This window comes from Neovison vison, chromosome 7 (genome assembly GCF_020171115.1).
Source record: "Neovison vison isolate M4711 chromosome 7, ASM_NN_V1, whole genome shotgun sequence".
NCBI classification, from domain to species: domain Eukaryota; kingdom Metazoa; phylum Chordata; class Mammalia; order Carnivora; family Mustelidae; genus Neogale; species Neogale vison.
The window spans coordinates 146,307,966-146,333,712 of record NC_058097.1 but is presented as its reverse complement, the minus strand read 5'-3'; the positions used below and the strand labels follow the sequence as shown (position 1 = coordinate 146,333,712).

At 38.8% G+C, this 25,747-nt stretch overlaps 1 protein-coding gene across 4 annotated transcripts in view; it reads right to left on the bottom strand.

The window, feature by feature from the left end:
- Nucleotides 1–25,747, bottom strand: part of PAK1 (p21 (RAC1) activated kinase 1) — a 149,061-nt gene that overhangs the window by 38,543 nt on the left and 84,771 nt on the right. For all 4 annotated transcript variants that reach the window (XM_044258466.1, XM_044258469.1, XM_044258465.1 and 1 more), the window contains exons 3-5: nt 8,756–8,856; nt 8,108–8,255; nt 4,829–4,866 (exon numbers count right to left, since the gene is read on the bottom strand). In XM_044258466.1, the coding sequence (XP_044114401.1) occupies nt 4,829–4,866; nt 8,108–8,255; nt 8,756–8,856 (287 nt within the window). The remainder of the gene's footprint in view (nt 1–4,828; nt 4,867–8,107; nt 8,256–8,755; nt 8,857–25,747) is intronic.

Here is a 25,747-nt window from a genome sequence, read left to right as displayed (position 1 = left end):
TCCTCTCCTTCCAATTACCCAAAGTATGAAAAATTTACTCTTGGGATAGAGAATTTAATGTATTTTCTTCCACTGCAGACCTACTCTTCCTTTTCCCCTTCTTCATACCTGTTGCAGAGATCTGTATTTAACTCAGGTTCTGCTCTGCTTCTCTCTCAAGCACCTATACCTACAGCACAAATTCTCTTCAAGTAGGCAGTTTCTTTTCTTTAGAAAATTATCTGGCTTAAGGCGCCTTGGTGGCTCAGTTGTTAAACGTCTGCCTTCAGCTCAGGTCATGACCCCAGAGTCCTGGGATCCAGCATCAGGCTCCCCGCTTGGCGGGAAGTCTGCTTCTCCCTCTCTCACTCCCCTTGCTTGTGTTTTCTTTCTCACTGTGTCTCTCTCTGTCAAATAAATAAATAAAATCTTAAAAAAAAAAAAAAAAAAAAAAAAGAAATTACCTGGCTTAAGCTTAGAGTCAAAATTCTGCTACCTTTTGCTCTCTGTAAGATGAAGACTGCCCCTGCTGTTTCAAATGCAGAATTTTAAATAATTTACCCTTGAAGATGATGCAGGACTCCTTCCTGCTTCTTCTTGTACTATATACACTATCAGCTACTCTTGTCTTCACAGGAGTTTTCTCTTTCACATACTTTAAGCTATGGCTTCTTCTATTTTCAACAATCTGATCTTTGCTTTCTATTCTCTGTGAATTTCTGACAATGGCTTATTTATGTTCTATTTTTGTTTTACAGCACTGCTTTGTATTTTTTTAATAGATCTTTTCTGAAATTAAGAAATTTGGCATAGCAAGAGAGACAGATATATGAATTCATTCTAATATCCTGACCCAATTTCCAGAGGAATCTTCTAAAATGTGAGTTTAGACTAAAATGTGTGAATCTGTTTCTCCACTGTCCCCTCTCCTTCTCCTAAGCTGTAGCTCTTCTCCTATATAGAAGATCTCCTTAGCTCCAGCACACAGTTCTAGGTCTTCGGATTGAAAGGCTTTTGTTCATGCTACCTCAGACCAGAAAGAATTTCCCTTTTATCTGCCTGGTATCATTACCTGTGCTTACCTGACAAGATATTATGAATCCCTGTTTACATGTTCTGATTCCTCACTAAATTGTGAAATCAAGTGCAAAGACCTTACCAGTCCTTGACTCCCCAACACCAAAATAACCTATCACATAACAGCTGTTTGTTTTATAAATGAAAATTCAGGAATTAAAATGCTATAGAATCTGAGAGCCAGACCTCATACCAATAAGCCACAAGTAACAGAATTTTCGTGCTAGAAAGAATCTTAAAGATCATGGTTTTTAAATGAACAAATCATTAGGACCAACAACTCTGAAAACTTCCCTGCACTACCAGGCAGAATAAATCAGTTTACCAAATATGACCCCCATCACACATCTTGCAGCCCACATCCCTCTCATGTGCTGTTAAATTTTCCCTCAAGGACTAAGATAGTGCATACTCATTTTTGTGTCACCAACACCTGGACACAAAGAAGGTGCTAAGTAAATATTTATAGCATGAATGAATAAATGAATGCTCAGGAAAACAGAATTTTGTACTGGTTTCACCTACTAATTTATTCAAGGGTAGAGAGCAAGTCACTTAATCTCTGAATCTCAATTTCTTAACCTGTGTTATAGGAATAACAATCCCATCCAATTATTTCACAAATCAAGTGGGATGATCTGTATGAAACCAATATGGAAAATAATGATACACTATCACAATGCAAACCATAATCCCTCAGGTAAAACTAGTAAGGAAATATAAAATACTGAACCACAGGGAAAAATGTTAAGAATTGGGGGATAAAATGTCCTTGACAACCTCAGTGGTTTTAATTGTAGATACTAAGCCAGGTTTTTACCAAGCAGGTGTTATTCTCTCTGCCATATGGCATGAGCCCCAGGGCTCCTCCTCCTCATGAAAGAACAACATAGCTATGGCTTTACTGTAGTCTCCTTTATAAGACCTCTCTGACATCTTTCTCAGTCCTCTGCCACAGTGAGAAGTATCCTGGACTGGGACTCACCTTAGTTCTAATTTGGTTCTGCACCACCACTAATTATGAGTCTTCAAGCAAGTCTGTTTTCTACCTGTGAAATGGGGATGGGTAATGCCTTCTTCACAAGTTAAGTCTGAGGACTAACCATACCAACCACAAATAGTTATTAGCATGGTGCCTGGCACACATTGGCCCCTCAATAAATGATAGTTGTCACTCTTGTAAAAGCATAAACACATCTGAACCACAAAGCACAGTTTGGCTTTGTTTAGACCTCTTCTTCAATAATTTAATGTTCAGGGGCGCCTGGGTGGCTCAGTGGGTTGAGCTGCTGCCTTCGGCTCGGGTCACGATCTCAGGGTCCTGGGATCGAGCCCTGCATCGGGCTTTCTGCTCAGCGGGAAGCCTGCTTCCCCCTCTCTCTCTGCCTACTTGTGATCTCTCTGTCAAATTTTGTTTATATAAAATCTTTTAAAAAAAATTTACTGTTCAATAATAGGGAGAAACTCCCAAATATCTTAACACTTAAAAATTATTTCCCTTTCTTTAATTACATCTCTTCCATTTGATGAAAGAATGAACCAGGGGAAAGCAATGCAGACTGGCATCAGATACCTATTGCCATTAAGCCTTCCCAATTTCAGTGTTATCTTCTATAAAACAAGGATAATACCCACCTAATTAAACTCCAGGGAGGATTAAAAGACATAGTGAGTAAGAAAGGAACCAGTATGTTACAAAGGTCCTGGACATATGAACATTTTTATGATTGATAGGAATGTAAATGACTCAAAGTAAACCAGTCCCTAATGCTAGAAGTATGGATTAAAGTATTTTGATGGTGACTCAGTATTGTGTTAGAACTTACCATTCCCCTGTTTAAAATTCTTTAATAGCTTCTCATTATCTTTAAGATAAAGATAAAACTTCTACATGATCTGACCTGCCACCATTTCTCCTCATCACCAGCCTCTCGTCCATTCACACTTCACATTCCAATCATAACAGGTCACTTGCAGTTCCCTATAAAAGCATACCTTGTGAACCTCCTTGTCTTTGCACATGCTATTTATTTTCCCTTTGTCTGGAGTATCCTCCTGTCTCCTTAATTCTTGCCCTAGATAATGAACTCCTCAACTCAGACTCTACCATCAAGAAGTTTTCTCTTATACATCCAATCTTTTATTCAGTAAGTGGTTACTTGCCAGATGCCCTGGATACAGCAATAAAAGCCAGACAGCTCCTGGCTTCATGAAGTTTTAGCATGCTGTACTGTAACTGCTTGTGCCTTCATGTTGCTCATAAGACTGGAAGATTCTTAGGTGTTAGGACAATGTCTGATTCATTTCCATATTGTCATTTCTCCATACAGGACCTGGCATAGAGTGGGGGTTCTATAAATATTTAATAAATCAATATGACAAAACCACCTTTGTACAAGAGAAAGCATGAGGTATGAGGAATTATAGTATTCTCTTATACATATCAGAGCTTACTATTTATAAGATCCTTTCAAACAACAGCCCACTTTATCTGCTCTGAAAAATGGAATTTGTAAGTTGAGAGAGGCAGAAACCTTTGTGGTCATCTAGGCTTTTTTTTTTTTTTTTAATTCTAGTTTAGGTAACATGCAGTGTTCTATTAGCTCTAGGTGTACAACATAGTGATGAAGCAACTCCATGCATCACACAGTGCTATCATAACAAGTACCCTTCTTAATCCCCATCACCTACTTCATCCATCCCTGAGCCACCTCCCCTCTGGTAAACATCTATTTGTTCTCTATAGTTAAAAGTCTTAGTTTCTCTCTTTTTTTTTTTCCTTTGTTCGTTTGCTTTTTTTCTTAAATTCCACATGCAAGTGAAATCATATGGTATTCGTCTTTGTGGGACTTATTTCACTTAGTATGATACTCTCTAGCACTACCATGTTGTAGCAAGTGGCAAGATTTTATTCTTTTTTTGGCTGCATAATATTCCACTATATATAAGAATATATAAACACATATATATAGATAGATACACAGATACACACACACCCACACACAAACACACACCATTTCTCCTTTAGCCATTCACCTATTAATGGATACTTGGGCAGCTTCCAGTAATTTAGCTATTGTAAATAATGCTGCTATAAACACAGGGGTGCATATATCCTGAATTCCTATTCTGGTATTCTTTTAAATACCCAGTAGTAGAATTACAGGATCACAGGGTAGTTCTATTTTTAAAGTTTTGAGGATGAGGTCACCTAGCTTTACTTTCCAGCCAATTCATCAGTGATTCCTATAATATACCTTCAAGGGACAGGGCTTCACTATACAGTGTCAGAGAACAGAATGGATGACCTTAAATGAACCGAATCTGCTCCCTCCAAAAACTAGTCCTAATCCAGTTTTGTAGACCCTACCAACAAAAAAGAGGGAATTATCTTCTAAATTCAGGTATTTGAAGACATGTCCAAGTAAAGGAAAGTGTATCATCTTCATTTTATTGATGAAAAAACTGAAGTTCAGAAAGGCAAATTAGCTTTCCCAAGGTTTCAAAGCTACAAATGAAAAACTGAGTCTAGATGTCAGTTCTGGTTCCAAGGTTAGGATTTCTGGAACACTAAAAAATCAAATCTAGAAGAGATACCTACTGTTTATTTAGTCCAATTCCTTTATTGTATGGATAAGAACTATGAGGGATGGCAAGTGGGGGACAGGGAGTGACCAAGATGAGTGTCTCCCAGTCCAGACTATGCATCTACCACACTGTCTTGATCCCTAACCACCAGGCCTGCCCATATCAGAAGAAAATAAAAACTTACCAATGTGTTAGAAGAATTATAATCCTCAGCTGATTTATCTGCAAAAGCAAAAAGACAAGGGACCCAGTCAGTAAATAATCACAATTAATCCATTTTTGAGAGCTAAGGAAGCCTATCCAATCAAGCATTTGCCAGACTCAGAGAATAAAAATCATAATATTACGGTACTATGGGCCTGACACCATACTAAAGCACATTTTATACATTACTTCCTTTAATCCTCACTACAGCTTCAGAGCTGTACAATTATTATGTCTACTTTTATAGATTTGGAAACTGAGATTCAGAGAAGCTAAGTAATTTGCCCAGGGTACACAGGTTAAACAGGAGTCAACATTTGTATCCTGGTCTAATTCTAAATACTATGATAGAACTGTATCCACATCACCAACTCTAACATCATCAGGTCTCAAAGGTCAAGGAAATTTCCTGCAATCTAGAAAGAGAAAGAATTCATGTCCTGAGCATGACAAATCATGACCAGCTTGTGGCTTCAGCTTTTAAAAAGGATCTTTCTACATCCATGTCTATTTCCTACAGGGAAAGAAAAATTAAGGTTTAGAAAAAGAGAAGCATTAATCATGTCAAGTCTAACTTAAGGCAGGGTCTTACTTCTAAGAATAGATTCAAGCTTCCTCAATGAGGCAATTATCACATTTCATGGATTCTGAAATGTAAGTTTTTTACACTAACATTTCTGAAAGAGAGATGTGCCCTATAATCAAAGGCATTTCACGGTTTAATTGGCAACTTTTTCTTCTTTAGTGGTATATAAAATAATGGTGCAACTTATAATTAATGATATTTAATATTTAATAAAACATGAAACAGACTCAATGGAGATCTTAGCAAGAAATTAAGTTTAAAAGCCAAATATCATGTTTGGTTTTATACTTAAATTCCTACAGACCTAAGAAGAAACTGACTTAGCCAGTTCAACACCAATGGAATTAAGGAGGAGAAATATTCTACCAAATCCAACATATTCCTCACCAAGAACCAAGTCCAGAGAATGTCCAAGATCCCAATTCCATCATATAAGAAAGTGTCAGGTACAGCTTCTTTGATCCTACGACAAATCATGAACCCACAAGCTGTGACAATATATTCTTCAAAAAAACCCTGGGAATAGCCAGGTGTACCCTGGAGAAACTAATTCAGGATATACTTGAAACATAATTCCCTATCATATCAGTTGATTCACCCTGAGTAAGTAACTCAGTTTCTCTAAGCCTAATTAATTTCTCCAAGTCTGTGAAATGGGGATAATAGTCCTTGCTATACCAACCCCTCAAGGCCGTCATGAGGATCAATGAAATTAATTTATGTGCAAGCATACAAACTGAGGTAGTATTTTCAGAATCAACAGTATGAGAAGAAGGGAAATAGGAAAAGGAGAGAGATGGCATTAAAAAAACTGTGCCAGAGGTGCTTGGTGGCTCAGTTGGTTAAGCATCTGTCTTCAGTTCAGATACCAGGGTCCTGGGCAAGAGCCCCACATCAGATGACTCCCTGCTGGGGATGGGGGTAGTCTGCTTCTTGCTATCCCTCTGCCTCTCTCTCCCTCTGCCTGCAGCTCCTCCTGCTTGTGACACACTTTCTCTCTGTCCAATAACATCTTTTTAAAAAATAAATTAAATAAAAGTAAAATGTTGCTAAATATACAATTTTGCTTAGAATTGGCCCTGGACTTCAACCTCTAAAAAACTAAAAATTCTATACTTGCGTGTACACACACACACACACACACACATACACACACGTGTGAACAAATTTATACGCATGGAAGGAGTTGTATGAACACATATCTGCACATTCTAGACATATACAGTGTTATTCATATGTGCCTGCACAGGTGATCATATATACACATTTATCTTAATGTGTGTATCTATACACAGGTTAATTCACAAATACTTAAATGGACTTTAATTCCAAAGATACAAAAACCCACAGAGCTATGCTTCCATACGGTCCTTGTACACATCTACACACATGTACACATAAACAGAGATTCTTCCAAAGACTTCGCTGCTGAGGCCTTCGAAGCCAGCTTCTCATCTGACGTTCATGACAAATGCCTTAAAACACAAGCTCTAACATCCTGACTAGAAAACTCTCCCACCCAGCACCCCTCAACCCCAATTCCTCCTTGGAATGACTCAGTCCCTCAATGGGAAAAGAGACAGAGCCAGCGGGGCCAGGCGTGAGGAAGGAAATACTGCTGGGAACATGCATGACCCTCTCCTGGGTACCATCCACGGCAGCATGAGCTAAGCTGCAGTTTGTCCTCCTCACCATCTGTGCCCTTTGATACAGGCCAGATACTTGCTGGGGAAAGCATCCTTCAAAATTAGCTCGTTCATCCTGGTTCTCACCTTCTCCAACAAAACTGCTCTTTGAAAGAGACAGCATGAACACTGAAAATAACACCAGACTTGGAGTTAAGAGGTCAGTTCTGCCACCAATTTAGCCACATTAGAAAGGACTTTTTTGGCTTTAATGTCTGCAAAACAAGGGGGAACTGGGGCAGTATATACTGAGGATATATCTTGCTCTAACATTCTAAGATGACATTATAAAAGGCAAGTTTCTAGAAACGTAGGCCTCTGTTTACTTATCCTGGAAAAAAAAAAATCCCCCTGCTATGGAAAGAGGTGGTCCAAATAGAATTACTAGAGGCAAGTATTAAACTCAAAAGATGCTAGTCTGGGAATTAGAAGACCTGGATTCTAATCCAAATTCTGTCATTAAAAGTACTCTGAAAAACATAGTCTATTACAGAGAGGGTATATCTAAAGTACATTTATTATTAGTGGCCTGTTTTACATTTGACTGATAACAATTAATTCCTTGAGGAAGAAATTGGGCTTATCTACTTAAAAGATACACATCACATGTGTTATTAAATAACTTAATGATATTAAATTTTTAATAATGTTAATGATAGCTACACTTCCATGGTGCTGTTTTACAACCTAAAAAGAAATTTCATATCAATGAGCTCATTTATTCTTCACTACAATCTCTTGAGACAAGAATTATTATTACCATTTTGAAGCTAAATATATATGTGTCATGTTACTTTTTTAAAATGTGTAGTCTCAGAGCAAAGACCCATCACTTTGGCTCTCAAATTCCAAAATTCCACCTAACAGTACCATCCCCACTCTTTCCAATACTTTCTTCCCTTACCCCACACCGAAAGGCATGTGGAACTTTTCCACCCAGATGAAAACCCTTTTTTTTCCTAGACTGCTCTGGATTCAAGCCCCATACCTGTAAAGCTCATGTATTTCTGGCTGTTGGAAGTCTTCTTTGAGTTATAAAATTCCAATACATCCAGAACAGCCTGCGGGTTTTTCTTCTGCTCTGACTTAGTGATATTTGATGTCTGAAGGAGGCGAGCCCATTGCTCTGGCATCCCCTATAAGAGAGACATACAACACTATCAGGAAGGCATAGTCAAAGGAGATCCTGAAGGAGAAACTCTGATACCTGCTGGCAGTTAAAGACAGGTTTAGCCATTCTTTCTATACCCGCAGAGCACTCGACAAGCCTTTTTTATAGTACCTATCTCATTGTATTAGTCATTTCTTGAGGTGTTTGCTCTTTCACTAGGCTATTCCACCTTCAGAACAGGAACCATGTATGATTTGTCTTTAAATGATCAGTGCCCATGCAAAAACAAAGCCTGCTGCCAAGAAGACACTTAACAGAGGGCTAGTTAAGGAATGGAGATAAGCCTTCTCAGGTACAGTTTTGGAGGTGAAGAAAATGTCCCTCTTATGAGGGTAAGAAGATAGTAATGAGGGTCTCAGGCAAAGACAGAGGCATCAGAAATACTAAGGGGAAAAAGAAATGAATCTAACAGTGCATAGTCAGAACTCTCAAAGACCAAAGGCCTTTCTGTGACCCAGGACTTACTGTAAACTCCCCTGTGACAGCATCAAAACCAACGTGAATCGTGTGCTCAAAATCTGAAGGAAGAGAAATCTCCGGCCGTTCCTTCTCCTTCTTTTTATTTGCTGCAAAAGAAACAGGGGAAAGGAAATAAAAAACAAGGACATTACATTTTTTGGCTTATTTAACTCTTTGTGGAGCTGTGGGCTCCTCTGAAGACTAAGGGCTGTCTACTTCACATAAGTACTGACAGAGCCAGATGCCAGACTTAGATTAGAATAGGTGTTCAAAGCATGATTAAAGAACTTAATTTTTTGTGGAACTAAAATAAGGGAGGGAAAGAAAGGCTATTTTTCAGAGTTTAAAGTCCTGGCTCTACCACTAATGAGCCATTTGCACTTGATCTTAGCATAAAAGCCAAGAAGAGATTAGTAATGAGCCATTTGATCTGGGGCGAGTCACTTCCTTTTTCTGAACCCTGGTTTCTCCATCTGTAAAAAAGAGAAGGCTCAGGTAAATGGTCTCTAAAGATCCTTCAAGCTCTGACATCCTACATTGTATGAGCTCCTATGACCTGCATCCTACTGGTTTGGTATTTAATTATGGACTGCTTTAAGGTTCTCTCAATTTAGAGAATTTAAATCTGAATGTTATTTTAATAATATAAATCATTAATATTTTATCAGATGCTAACCAGACAATGGTTCTAGTTCTTCACATGTATGAATTCACTTTAGCCTCATGGCAGCCCTGTCTGGGTAGATACTATCTTCCTTATTTTGCAGGTAAGGAAATGGAAGCACAGAGATTAAGTTACTTGCTTAAGATCACATGGTTAGTAATTGGCAGCATCCTGATACAAACACAGGCAGTCTGGCCCAGAGCCTAAGCTCTAAACCACTATGCTACACTGTCTCCCCAAGCTAGGACCTTAAAGGATTATACAGACCAAATATTTGTAGTCGTCCCTCTCCCATCAAGGGTCATGAGTAAAATAGATGTTCGCTAAGGTCCTGCTGACCTAGTAGAAAAGACTTCAACATTTAAGGAATTTTAGTGCTGAAGTAAAGTACCCTTGTCAGGGGTTCAATTATGTCCCCCCAAATTCATATGTTCTAACTCCAACTAGCTCAGAATGTGACCTTATTTGGAAATAGGTCCAAATGTAATTAGTTATGTTTAGGTCATACTGGAGCAGGATGGACCCCAATCCAGTTAAGACTGGTGTTCTTATAAAAATAAGAAATTTGGAGACAGAGGCATGTAAGAATACCATATGAAGATGAAGAAAGATGTCAGAGTGATGCTTCTTCAAGTCTAGAAACACACAAACCACCAGAAGCTAAGGAAGAGGCATGGAACAGATTTTTCTTCATAGCCTTCGAAAAGAAACAACCCGGGTGCCTGGGTGGCTCAGCTGGTTAAGCAACTGCCTTCGGGTCATGATCCTGGAGTCCTGGGATTGAGTCCCACATCAAGCTCTCTGCTCAGCAGGGAGTCTGCTTCTCCCTCTGACCCTCCCCTTCTCAGTGCTCTCTCTCTCAAATAAATAAATAAAATCTTAAAAAAAAAAAAAAAAAAAAAGGAAACAACCCTGCAGACAACTTGATCTTGGAATCCTAGCCTCCAGAACTGAAACAATAAATTTCTGTTGTTTAAGCTGCCTAGTTTATGGTACTTAGTTATAGAAGCTCTATAAACATAACCCTCTTCCAGCTAAAATGAGTTTCAAGATCTTGGTATCAAGCTAGACCTCAGCTGAAATCTGCAAATGCAATCCCACTGAAACAGGCTTAAATACTTCCAAGTCTCAGCCAGATAATCTTTCTTCCTATATGGGGACCTACAGAGCCCAGATTTTAAATATCTGTAGAAACCCTCCTTATTTCTCCAGCCAAGGCTCCTCCTCCTTCAATGTTCTAGGGAGGAGGCCAACTGGTCTGAACTCCCAGGAACTCCTACACATACCTGGGGGAACTGGGTTCAGAGGCTAACTGCAAAAGCTACTACTTATTGAACTCTTACCATGTGCCAAGCATGTGTTAAGAATTTTATATGCATCATGTCACCAAATACTCTTACAGCCCTATAAAATAGATATTAACATCTGCATTTTATAGGTAAGGAAATATAAGTGTTTCTTCTTTTTTTTTTTTAAAGATTTTATTTATTTATTTGACAGAGAGAGATTACAAGTAGGCAGAGAGGCAGGCAGAGAGAGAGAGGAGGAAGCAGGCTCCCTGCTGAGCAGAGAGCCCGATGCGGGACTTGATCCCAGGACCCTGAGATCATGACCTGAGCCAAAGGCAGCGGCTTAACCCACTGAGCCACCCAGGTGCCCCTAAGTGCTTCTTTTTAATAATTTGCTTGATCATTGCTGAGTTTCAGTGACAAGTCTATCCTAAAAATATTAGACACTGGCCATTTAAGCTCACGGGCCTAAGAGGCAAAACCAGAATATCCCCTCTTTATTTATTTATTTATTTATTTTTATTTTGTTATGTTAGTCACCATACAATACATCATTAGTTTTTGATGCAGTGTTCCAAGATTCATTGTTTATGCACCACACCCAGTGCTGCATGCAATACGTGCCCTTCTTAATACCCATCACCAAGTCACCCAACCCCCACCCCCTCCCTTCCAAAACCCTCAGATTGTTTCTCCCCCTCCAATTTGCCCCAATTCATTTTTCCTTTCCTTCTCCTAATGTCCTCCATGTTATTCCTTATGCTCCACAAGTGAAACCATATGATAATTGCCTCTCTCTGCTTGACGTATTTCACTCAGCATAATCTCCTCCAGTCTGATCCATGTTGCAGAATAACCCCTCTGTAAGGCAAATCAGCAATGAAACCCAGGAGCCCTAAGTCTCTGGTCTTCCCCACTACCAATCTCTCGATGAAACTACCAGCTTTCTCCTTATGGAAGTCATGTTCCACAATGTCAAGTCAAGGCCCCAAATCCTTGGCTCCATGACAAGACATTTTCCCTCCCAGAAATGCCCAGGATCATATACCAGCAAGGCTCCGAAAAAACCCATAATTCACATCTAAGAGAAATCACCACAGGGGAACCTGGGTGGCTCAATCAGTTAAGTGTCCAGCTCTTGGTTTTGGCTCAGGTCATGATCTTGGGATCCTGAGATAAAGCCCTATGTTGGACCCTGTGCTCAGCACAGTCTGCTTCTCTCCCTCTCTCTCTTCCTCTGACCCTCACCCTGCTCATGTGCTCGCTAGCAAGCTCTCTCGCTCTCCCTCTTAAATGAATAAATAAGTAAAATCTCTTAAAAAAATGAAATAAAAGAATTCACTGTAGTACCTAAGAACTTGGCTGGGGGTAAGACAAGGCTGAATGCCAGGTTTCTCTGAGCCTATCTTAGAGATCAGATTAAAACAAAACAGTAAGGTACTGGCACAAAAACAGGCACATAGATTAACAGAACAGACTAGAGAGCCTGGAAATAAATGCATACATATATAGTCAATTAATTGATGACAAAGGTGGCAAGAAAAAAGAATGGGGAAAAGACAGTCTCTTTAATAAATGGTGCTGGGAAGACCAGACAGCTATATTCTTTCATAAAAGAATGAAACTACACCACTTCTAACACCATACACAAAAATCCTAGAAGAAAGCACAGGCAGCAATTTCTCTGACACTGGCCATAGCAACGTTTTTCTAACATTTTCCCTTGTCTCCTAAGGCAAGGAAAACAAAAGCAAAAATAAACTATTAGGATTACATCAGAATAAAAAGCTTTATTGTGCAAAGAAAACCATCAACAAAAAGGTAACCTACTGAATAGGAGAAGATATTTGCAAATGATATATCCAATAAGGGGTTTACATCTAAAACAGACAAGAACTTACACAACTCAACCCCAAAAAATACCAATCTGATTTTAAAAATGGGCAGAGGATGCAAATAGGCATTTTTCCAAAGAAGGCATCCAGATGGCTAAAAGACATGAAAAAATGCTCAACATCACTAATCATCAGGGAAATGCAAGTCAAAACCACAATGGGATATTACCTCACACCTATCAGAATGGCTAAAATCAAAAACACAAGAAATAACAAGTGTTGCTGGAGATCTGGAAGAGAAGGAATATTGTACACAGTTGGTAGGAATGTAAATTGGCACAATTTACAACTGTGGATTGTACAAACAGCAATGTGGAAAACAGTAGAGAGGTTCCCTAAAAAGTTAAAAATAGAATTATCATATGACCTAGTAATCCCACTACTGGGTATTTACCCAAAGAAAACAAAAACACTAATCTGCATAGATACATGCACCCCTATATTTATTAGCATTATTACAATAGCCAAGATATGGAAGGAATCTAAGTGTCCACTGATAGACAAATAGATTAGAAGACGGAAACACACACACACAAACACACACAAGGAATACTTTGCCACCATAAAAATGGGATGAGACAGTACCATTTGTGGCAACACTATGGACTGGAGGATATTATGCTAAGTAAAATAAGCCAGTCTGGGAAAGACAGATACCATATGATTCCACTAATATGTGAAATCTAAAAAAGTGAATACACAAACAAAAAGCAGAATGAAACCTATAATTACAAAGAATAAACTGATGGTTGCCTGGCAGGGGGTGGGGAACAGGCAACATGGGTGAAGGGGAGTGGGAGACACAGGCTTCTGGTTATGGAATGAATAAGTCACAGCATAAGGAATATAGTCAATGGTATCGTAATAGCACCATATGGTGTCAGATGATAGCTATACTTGTGGTGAACACAGCATAACGTATAGACTTGTTGAATTGCTGTGTTGAGCACCTAAAACGAAAGTAATTTGTGTCAACTATGCTCAAATAAAAAAATAAAATTTTTTTCAAATACAGCTGTGGACTACAATAGACCCCCAAATCCATAGCTAAGGCCCCAGTGTTCAAGAAGAGCTGGACTGCAAATACATGATCCACTTGTATTGCCTTTCCCAGTCGACTTGTCTGAGCCTCACTACCAGACTACATATCCCTACAGGGCAAAGAAAGTATCAATACAGCTTACAGCACTTTAAAACAGATTTACATTTCATAATAATCACCTTCACCTGAGTCATGCTTTAATGCTTACAAAACACTCTCACATATATTACTTCACTAGAGCCTCCAAACAACCGTGTGTTGAGCAGGCAGTGGTTATGGTGCCCGTTTGAGACAAGAAGAAACAGGGATTCCAAGAAGTTAAGTAACCTGCACAAGGTCACGAGCAAGTTGAAAGCAGATCTGCAATCAGAACTAAGTCTTCAGGCTCCCAGTCCCAAAGCCTTCCTATTCTAAGGCGCTGCCTCTTAATGGGCTACTGCTGCTCATGATTATGCGCTCTCTTCTCTCTCTCCCCCACTGCTCTTCCATTCAGTCCCCAGGTTACTAATTTCTTGTTCTATATAGTGATCAAATTTATCCACTTCTCCATTTTCACTGCAACTACCCTATTTCAGGCATTGTTATCTATGGCCTTGGATCTTTCTAACAATAACCAGTCACCTGCATTCCAGTCCCCTTCAATCAGACAGCAGCCAGGGTGATCTACAACCTTGCTATTCAAACCAGTATCAGCAAAACTTGGGAGACCATTAGAAATGTAGGATCTCAAGCTCCAGCCCAGACCCTGAATTAGAATCTGAATTTTAATGAGATTCCAAATGATTCACGTGCATACAAAAGTTTGAGAATCAAGAGAATGAGAAGACAAACCACAAGTGAAAAGAAAATATTTGCAAGAGATATATCTGATAAAGGATTATTATCCAAAATATATGGCGCCTGGGTGGCTCAGTGGATTGAGCCTCTGCCTTCGGCTCGGGTCGTGGTCTTGGGGTCCTGGGATCGAGCCCCGCAAGCCCCGCATCGGGCTCTCTGCTCAGCGGGGAGCCTGCTTCCTCCTCTCTCTCTGCCTGCCTCTCTGCCTACTTGTGATCTCTGTCAAATAAATAAATAAATAAATAAATAAATAAATAAAAATTTTATCCAAAATATATGAAGAACTCTCAAAACTCAACAATAAGAGATCAACAGTCTGATTAATAAAATGCACCACCATGGTATATGATGTTAATAGTGGGGAAGGTTGTACATATGTGGGGGCAGGAGGTATACAGTTATACAAGGTATACTGGGTACCATCCCCTCAATTTTGCTGTGAACCTAAAACTGCTCTATTTTTTTTAAGTTCCTGATGCTCTGTACCTCTTCTTACCTCCCGCTACTTATGTTTCATATGTTCTATACCAGCTACACTGAACCAGTTATTTCACCAAACATGATGAGCTCTTTCACACCTCTTCCCATTTTCTCAAACTACACCCTTTGCTTATAAATTCTGCCTTGCCTTTCCCTTTGCTTGTTACCTCAGCCTTTAATTCACCCTTTTCAATGTCAGCTTAAAGGTCATCTCTTCTCTGAAGTCCTCCCTGATCTCAAGGTTGGGCATTCCTTCACCCTCTCTTCTGTTTCCACAGCACCATTATAATAACTGCCTATTTTTTAGGTTTACTTTTCAACCAGACTGAGTCCCAAGTGCAGTGGTCGTGTCCAATTCACCATGGATCCCCAAAAGCTAGCACACATCTGGCACAAAACAGCAAATGAAGAAAGGAACAAATGACCAAATACATAACTTGACCTGGCAAGAGTCTAAAGAATCTTGTTAAAGGCAGGAAATTCTCTCCAGGACAGGAATAAATGTCTCATTTTTACAAGGTCTGACCTGACTTTTCACAATCCTTGTTACCCAGCTACCTCAGTCCTGTCTGAAAACCCTGCTCTGTAGGAGCTCAGCACACTGGCCAAAAGAAATTCTGAAGTCCCAATGCCTCCAAAGACCCAGGATAATCTTGATGAAAGGCAGCAAAATGGGGGGTGGGGGATGGGAGAGGATGAGGGGAGTAAGGAGAAAGTCCAGAGTCCAGGCCAGTTTTGCCCCTACACACCACATAGTCCAGGTTCTCAGCTTTCTCATCTGAAAATGGAGACAATGGACTAGATGATTATAAGGACCCTTTCAGCTTCTATATTCCATAAGTCTATGAAAACAGAAAGATGAATACTCTCAAAGCTCTGTAGCTAGATTCTTCCTGACATTGCACCTCACAGTTTTTAGTAGGTATTCCAATCACATCATCTCATATAAACACAACAATCCTGAGAGACAAGTTTTATTTGCAGATTAGGAAATTAAAGCACAGACTTGCCTACAGTTATTGAAGTGACTGAAATTCAAAAGGTGTGGCTTCGAAGCCAAGGCCCTTTGCATTCTACTGTTACCTCCCATAAAGAATTTCAAATTGAGTCAAGGAAACATACTTTGGTAAAATAAGGAAAGGAAATAACACTGAGTAAGAACTTACCATATATAAGATACCATAACACATTATTTTCCTTAATTCTTAAAATCCTATGAGATAGATTATTACTACTGTCATTTTACAGATAAGGAAACTAAGTAATAATAATAATAATAATTTGCTCAAGCTCACATTGCTAGTAAGAACTGAGATTTGAACCCCAGTCTGATACAAAGTTTCTCTCCTCAGCGTCTTACTAAGAACTATTTGCCAAAGTGCCAACTGCTGGGGTTTAAGCTATTTATGCACTTGGCAATTTCCCTTCCAGAAGCAGCTGCATTTAGAAAGGGAAGGCCAAGAGTTTACCAGGGCCCAAATTAAGCAGTCATTAATGACATAAGTCCATCTGTCTTATTCATAGCTAGAATGCATGGGACATGGTACATGACTTTGGATTGCTTACTGTTCCTAAATTTCCTCTAATCTAGTCCCTTAAAAGATTGTGTGATGGACAAGAGAAGTGAGTTGGGGGAAACTGGAGTGGGAGACAAACCATAAGAGACTGTGGACTCTGAGAAACAAACAGAGGGTTTGGGGGAGGAGGGTGAGCCTGGTAGGGGTTATTAAGGAGGGCACGTATTGCATGGAGCACTGAGTATGCTGCATAAACAATGAATTTTGGAACACTGAAAAAAAATAAAATGAAAAAAAATTGTATGGTAGAACAATTATGTTATTTTTATGTTTTACTTAGATTTTTATTTTACACTTACATATCTTCTATTTTTATATATTATTTCTAATTTATATTATTAATATACTATATAATATACCATCGTAGGCATGGGATGTCAATACAAAAGAAACTACAGTAATGGAGACACAGAAAGAGAATGGCTCAGAGGATGAGTAGTCTATAGAAAAGAGCCCCAAGGAAATGAAATCAATTAACACATGAAAAAACAGGGTAATGCTGAAGCTGGCTTCCATAGGCTACTTTTTGCCCCATAACCTTTGCATATACCTGCCATATTCCTACCTCCAAGTTTTTGCTCACTTTTTGTTCTCCTTGCTTTAGAATGCTCTTCCTCCCAATCTCCCTGTCAAATTCTCAGTCATCTTTTAAAGACTGGTTTAAGTCCTACTTCTCTTCCTGACCTTTCCTCCCTCTGTTAATTCCCAAGACAATAAATCCACCACACCACCATGCATTTTCCTATCTTGTATGGTTCCTTGCTATTTTAAAGACTTACCCCTTTCCTTAAAATGTAAGCTTCTTAAGAAGCATAATCATGGCTTGTAATTATGATTGTTCAACTTCCAAATCTTCCACTGAGGACCCAACACAGAATAAGTTATTCCAGAACACACCAAACGTATTAGGAAGTAACCTTAGAGACCGTTATTCTACTCCCTGAAAAAAGAGCCCTGAGAAGTAAACAGACTCGATCTGCAGAGCTGCATTAGAGAGCAGCAAATGGAGGTAAGACTCAGTTCACCTGATCAAATCTTCTACCTTTGTGATACCCCCTGGTCCCTACTGACTGATTTGACTGGAAGCAACTAATGAATGAAGTAACAGGTTAACATAGAGCAGAACTGGACTATAAGAAGAGAAAGGGCTTGGCTGAAGTGAGAGAGAAAGGAAGTACAGGGTGAAAAACAAAACAAACCAAAAAACTCTAGCTGGCAGGATTTGTCCCGAGTGCTGTGAAATTTAGGCTGAGTATTCACTGGCTGGGGACCACCAGCAGAAAACAGGGTACCTGAGGCAGGAAAGCAGGATGGAATGGAGAAGTCATGTAGTCACAGAGCCACCTGGCACTCGGCAAACCCCTTCCTGGAAGTAACAATTACCTCCCTCACATGTGTATAGCCCTTCACATTCACTGCCTCACTAGCTCCTTACAACAACTCCAAGAACCAGACAGCATGGATTATCCCCATTTCGTTGCTGAGAAGACTGAAGTCAGGGAATTTTTAAAAATCTGTTCTGGACTATGAGTCAAAGGAAGATGGATCCAGTATTCTCTTTGCCATTAACTAACTTTATGGCCCTGGAAAAGTCTCTTTCTTCTTCTGAGGTCAAATCTTCAATCTGTAAATAGGTCACTGATGCATGTTCAGGTACACAGATAAAGGTGGGTAAAGAAAATCACCTTTCTGGAGAAGGTTAATACCTGAAAAAACTCATGAAGGATAAACAGGAGTTGGTCAGGCAGAAATGGGGAAGGACATTCCAGAGGGAAACAATAAACAAAGGCTCAGAAAACAGTGATCTTTGTCCCAGCTTTCCACCTGCCCAGCAAGTCAACCAAATTTAATAACTCTTATTAGAGATGTACAACAAGTTGGGACTGAGGGGAGAGACCATGGAGAAAATAAAGCAAACTCGGGATTCTGGTAGGCCCATATCTCAAGGCCACAAACATCAGGCTGTCTGGGACGACTGCTGCTCCTAGCACATTTTTTTTATGGTGGCTAGCAAATATGAGTCTAGAAGAATCTGATAAAGACCTACGTCTGCACAAGAACTTGTGAGCGAATATTTATAGCAACATTATTCAAAACAGTCGGGCGCCTGGGTGGCTCAGTGGGTTAAGCCGCTGCCTTCGGCTCAGGTCATGATCTCAGGGTCCTGGGATGGAGTCCGGCATCGGGCTCTCTGCTCGGCGGGGAGCCTGCTTCCCTTCCTCTCTCTCTGCCTGCCTCTCTGTCTACTTGTGATCTCTGTCTGTCAAATAAATAAATAAAATCTTTAAAAAAAAAAAAAAAGAGTCGGAAACATTATTCAAAACAGTCAAAAAGCAAACGTCCCTCAACTGAAGAACAGATGAATAAACAAAATAAAAATATGGTACATCCATACAACAAAATGTTATTCAGCTATAAAAAGAAATGAAGTCCTGATCCATGCTACAGTATGGATGAACTTTAAAAACATTATGCTGAATGAAAGACGTCAGTCCCATGGGGTGCCTGGGTGGCTCAGGTCATGATCCCAGGGTCCCGGGATCAAGCCCCACATCAGGCTCTTTGCTCAGCAGGGAGCCGGCTTCCCTCTGTCTATGCCTGCCTCTCTGCCTATTTGCCATCTCTATCTAGATCTTTCTCTCTCTCTCTGTCAAATAAATAAATATATAAATCTTTTAAAAAAGAAAGAAGCCAGTCCCAAAAGGTCATGTATTATGTGACTCCATTTATATAAAATGTCCAGAAAAGTCAAATCCATAAACAGAAAGTAGATCAGTGGTTGCCAGGGGCTCGGAGAAGAAGGAAATATGGTAAAGTACAGGGTTTCTTTTTAGAGCTATGAAAATGTACTAGAATTAGAGTAGTGTGATAATTGTACAATCTTGTGAATATAGTAAAGATCACTGAACTGTACACTTTGAGATGGTGAACTGTATGTGAATCATATCTCAATTTTTTAACCAAATAAATGTAATTTACTGTATTAAAATAAAGGAGAAAATGTATAGAATTCAATTAATGCAGAAAAAGCATTTGCTAAAATTTTATATCCCATTGTGTTTAAAACCTCTTAGCAAACTAGGATTACAAGGGAATTTCCTTAATCCAATAAAAGCTAATAACCAAAAAACACTAGAGCCAACATCATACTTAATGGTGAAATGCTGAGAGGTTTTCCTCTGAGATTACAAATAAGATAAAGATGTCACTTCTATTTACCATAATCCTGAAGGTATTAGCCAGTGAAACTAGGAAAGAAAAAGAAGCACAGGGAGAAGGATTAGAAAGGAAGAAACATAACTACCACAATTTACAGATAATATGATTGTGTATACAAACACAGAAAATTAGAATTAATTTTAATTCTAATTAAAATTAGAATTAATAGAAAAATCTTCATAACTTAGAACAGGTGAAGAGTCCAAAAATAAAATAGAAAGCATTAGAAAGGAAATAATAAATCTGACTATATTAAATTCTATCAAAAATACCATTAAGTGCATAAATGAAGATACCTGCAATATATATAACTGGCAAAAGGCTTGTATCTAAATAAGAACTCCTGCAAACCAATAAAAAAATTTTTTTTTCTTAAATGGGAGAAAGGCTTGACCAGGCACTTCACAAAAAAGATACAGATGTAGTGAAAAGAAGGGCCAAAGATACCCCAAAGATACAGATATAGTGAAAAGATGGACCATCTGTACCCCAATGTTTATAGCAGCAATGGCCACGGTTGCCAAACTGTGGAAAGAACCAAGATGCCCTTCAACGGACGAATGGATAAGGAAGATGTGGTCCATATACACTATGGAGTATTATGTCTCCATCAGAAAGGATGAATACCCAACTTCTGTAGCAACATGGACGGGACTGGAAGAGATTATGCTGAGTGAAATAAGTCAAGCAGAGAGAGTCAATTATCATAGGTTTCACTTATTTGTGGAGCGTAACAAATAGCATGGAGGACATGGGGAGTTAGGAGAAGGGAGCTGGGGGAAATTGTAAGGGGAGGTGAACCATGAGAGACTATGGATTCTGAAAAACAATCTGAGGGGTTTGAAGTGGTGGGGGGTGGGAGGTTGGGGGAACCAGGTGGTGGGTATTAGAGAGGACACGGATTGCATGGAGCACTGGGTGTGGTACAAAAACAATGAATACTGTTACGCTGAAAATAAATTTAAAATAAAATAAAAAATAAATAAATAAAAATTAGAAACATAAAAATAAAACTATTTTTAAAAATTAAAAAAAAAAGTATACCCAAATGGGCCAATTAATAGAAAAGCTGCTTAACCTCATTAAAGACTGATAATAAAAGTGGTGACAAAAACAAGTAAAGTAAGTGCAACTCTTATGCTCCACTGGTGGGAATATACATTGACCAACTATGTGTTTGAACTTTGAATTTTTGGTATTTATCAACCAAAGTTTAACACAAGTATCTGCGTGATTCAGCAATTTCACTATGTACATGCACCCAACAGAAATGTGTGAACACATGTATAAAGACATGCACTAGAATGGTCAGAAAACATTCCTAACAGTCTATTGCTGAAACAGTTTATGTTCATCAACAGTACAATGGAAAATATTCCTATAAGAGAATATTATACAGCAATGAAAATGAGCTAACCCACATGTAAAAATATAGATAAATCTTGTTTAAAAATGTTAAACAAAGGCAAATATATGCTGTATGATTCTATATACAGCAAGTTAAAAAACAGACAGACTCATTTATGAGTTAATATTTGGGAAGGAGAGATATGTTAGTGCCTGAACGGGAGAACATAGGGAGCTTCTAGGTGGCTAGCTAGATCTTTTTTTTTTTTTTTTATCATGTTAGTGGCCACATAGATGCAGTCAATGTATCACTGAATTGTACACTTCTGAAATGTGCATTTTTCTATATAAAGATGTAAAAGTGCAATGGTGGAATCTACAAGAACCATGGCTCATCAAAAGGTAAGACTTCGGGCGCCTGGGTGGCTCAGTGGGTTAAGCCGCTGCCTTCGGCTCAGGTCATGATCTCAGGGTCCTGGGATCGAGTCCCACATCGGGCTCTCTGCTCAGCAGGGAGCCTGCTTCCTCCTCTCTCTCTGCCTGCCTCTCTGCCTACTTGTGATCTCTGTCTGTCAAACAAATAAATAAAATCTTTAAAAAAAAAAGGTAAGACTTCAACAAACACTAAATACTAAGTTATAGTCAAATAATTCTTTAGAATATTTGAAAAAAACTTTAAACAAGTCCCAAACAGTTCATGCAGTAGCACCAGTAAATGCCTAGCAATCAATTCCATAGCTCTTTGTTGCAAAGTTACTTTTTGCCTTGATAATACAAATATACAGGAGTGATCTATCATATCAATTCTACATTTTAGGACTTATTATGAAAACCACTTTTGGACTAATTAAAAGAATCATCCCCTTTTCACAATTAACAGTTAACTTTTAATGAATTTACAATTGTGCCTACCCATTTCTTAAAAAAAAAAAAAAAAACTTTTTTGTATTGTTATGTTAGCACATCATTAGTTTTTGATGTAGTATTCCAAGATTCATTGTTTATGCACCACACCCAGTGCTCCATGCAATATGTGCCCTCCTAAATACCCACCACCAGGCTCACCCATCCTCCCAACCCCCTCCCCTCTAAAACCCTCAGTTTGTTTCTCAGAGACCTTTACATAAATAAAATAAATATATGTTTATTGCGTGCCTTCATTTATTAAACCCTAATTATTTTAGTTGTGGGTAATCCATATCAAATAATTGTATATTTTATAGACAGGTCATCAATTTAATACTTTTATTTTAAGGATTAAACCCTTTTTTAAATATATATATATATTTTTAAAGATTTTATTTATTTATTTGGCAGAGAGAGATCACAAGTAGGCAGAGAGGCAGGCAGAGAGAGAGAGGAGGAAGCAGGCTCCCTGCTGAGCAGAGAGCCCGATGTGGGACTCGATCCCAGGACCCTGAGATCATGACCTGAGCCGAAGGCAGCAGCTTAACCCACTGAGCCACCCAGGCGCCCCAATATATTTTTTTTTATTCTTTGTGGGTTTTTTTGGTTTTTGTTTTGTTTTGTTTTTTATAAACATATAATGTATTTTTATCCCCAGGGGTACAGGTCTGGGAATCGTCAGGTTTACACACTTCACAGCACTCACCATAGCACATATCCTCCACAATGTCCATAATCCCACCCCTCTCCCAACCACCCCTCCACCCAGCAACCCTCAGTTTGTTTTGTGAGATTAAGAGTCACTGATGGTTTGTCTCCCTCACAATCCCATCTTGTTTCATTTATTCTTCTCCTACTCCCTTAACCCCCCATGTTGCATCTCTACTTCCTCATATCCGGGAGATCGTATGATAGTTGTCTTTCTCTGACTGACTTATTTCGCTAGGATTAAACCCTTTTTAAGAAGGTATAATATGTTCACATTCATTTTAGGTTCAGGGAAGGTTATAGTGGTTAGTTCTCTACTGGGTTTTAGTTGTCAATAGCCAATAAATTTTAAAACTTATAATTACAAGTTTAAAACTTGTAATTTTTTAAACTTCCATTGAAACATTTAACTTTCAGGTTAAAAATTTTCTGTTATTTGGAGGCAGCTGGGTTGCTCAGTCATTAGAGCCTTGATCTCAGGTCTTGGTCTCAAGGCTGTGAGTTTAAGCCCCATGTTGGGTGTGGAATCCACTCAAAAATTTTTTCTGTGAAATGAAAAATTTGTGTTTTAAATTAAAAATTTAGAATTTAACCTCTCTCTCTCTCTCTCTCTCTCTCTCTCACACACACACACACACACACACACAAACCTGGCTCATGAGCCACATATGATTTTACAGAGTATTTAGTCCAATTTTTTCATTTTAAAGATGAGAAAACCGAGAAGTTCAGGGAGTTGCTCAAGGCCACATTAACAAATATCTGAGAACACTGCAATAGGAACCAAACCCCAAACAGAATATTTTACAATGTTACTTCCTTAGAAAATCTTGAACACATAGTTGGTTGCCAAGCCCAACTCCTAATATCATATGTGTATCAATGCTTCACTATGTAAGTGAATTAGATAATACAGGGGAAGAGAAAAAGGGAAAAGGGAGAGGATTAGAGTAAGAAAGAAGTGAAGAGTATTTAAGAGATCTGGAGTTTTAAGAGACTTACCTTTTTGGCCTTGGTTTCAAATACATTATTTGTTCCAGAAATCCAGGCCCATATCCAGAGCTTAGAACCCTGCTTCTGACAGATATTACAGAGAACTCTTGGAGACTTCTTGGGAAACCTGCTTAGTCTCAGTGCACAGAATTACTTAATCTGCTCTTCCCATTATCCCTATCTAAACCAACAGGAAATACAAGCCTATACATAGGAAGAGAAAGGTAGCTTATGCCAGAATCATTCTTTAATTCTACTCTGGAAGAACCCTGTTAAGGGTTGCTATTTTGTAAATGTCATAACAACTCAACCATGACTGCAAGTTACAATAGCCACCAAAATTTCTACCAACTCTAAAAAAGGCTGCAGTTTGCATAGCATTTTTCACATCTTTAGTCTTCCGGCAATTCTAGGAGGTAAGTATTACTGTGTACCCATAGTACAGATAAGAGAACTAAAGCCAAGAAAGGTAAAGCAATTTAACCAAAGGTCACAAAGTCAGGGAGGGGCAATGGTGATAATTTTAAGGGCCTGAACTCCAACATGGCTTCTTTTGAATGTACTGTGCCTTCCCCATATTGCAGACTACATGAACATGCCAGTGAGTGATAGAACAGATGTTATTAAATGCAAATTAGTTTGAATGTTAAGAGAAACAACCAAATCAATTCCACTAAAGCCATCAGTCTGAACGTCTCTCGGATGGGAGCCCTCAAACACTTTATGGTGTCTGAGGACTAAGAAGAATGAGAGAGTACAGTACAGAAGCAAAAGACAATTATTCAAATTCAGACTCCATGCTCTACAACTATGCAGATGTGACCCTGGGGAAGTTGTTGACCTATTAAGCCTGAGTATCAGTGTTGTTCAGTGGTTTCAGAGTGTCAGTCCCCCACTCAGTCACTCCCTAACTAGATGACCTTCAGAAAATTAGTTAATCTCCATGAAACTCAGTTTGCTGTCTACTAAGTGAAATATTTATGTACCTGCAAGGGCTGGTATATTTCACAAACATCAAAGCTCTTAATATATTGTATGGTAATTAATAGGCATTCAACAAATAGTAGCTGGTTATTGCTATTACTATTTTACGGTTATTACTATTGTGTAGTTACTATTTGTTATTATTACTATTTTTTATTATTTTTTTAATTTGAAGACCAACTAAGGTAAAGAAAATGTACATGTTTTATAAGCTAAAAGCTTTACAAACATGAGTTATCACTAATATAAGAAAGTTTCAGAGTAAGATTTCTGGACCCACTCACTAAGACAGAGAAACTGTGGCTAAGAAGAAAGAAGAAAAAAACATTCTGATGTCATGTAACTAGAGACCACAAGAAGAAATAAAGTGGAAAAAGAAGGTCAAAACATCACCCATCCTAATTTTTAACCCCATGTTGGCCTACTCCATTTGGCTTTCTGATAGCATGGGAATTCAGGCTGACACTGCCAAATTCTATGGTGCAGTACAGTTATCCGGGGTTCAGCACAAATCATTGGCCTTACTTATTTTTTTAAAAGATTTATTTTTAAGAAGCACCTCTCATTGGTTCAGCTGAGCTAATCTGAGCTCAAGGCAGTAAAATGCTCCAAACTTGGGAGAGATAAACACTGACGTAGTCCAGTTTTAAAATTAACTTTGCTAAACTCTTCCCAAGCCTGGAGAATTCCACTTTGGTTGTGAAAATTAAGCCAGAAGAAGATTCCAAACTAAATACTGCCTGACTTAATAGAATAAACCAAAGGCTCCAGATCCTAACCACAGGTACCAGGCTTTCCCACATAGAATTCTGCAACCCAGCACCACATACTCCCGGACTTCAGCTACAGCTTCTTTATTTATTTACGCATTCCCCCAGGCACACACTGAAGCCCTGCTGAAGGTCAGCATTAGGTAATGCCCACAGACATTCTAACCATTGCCAGCTCAAATCTCAGCCACTACAGCAGGCCACAAAGACCCTTCTTTCTCGTTTCCCAAATCTCTTTAGAGACCTAAAACTACCCCTTTGGTAATTTTGGCTCCAAAAGTCTGGGT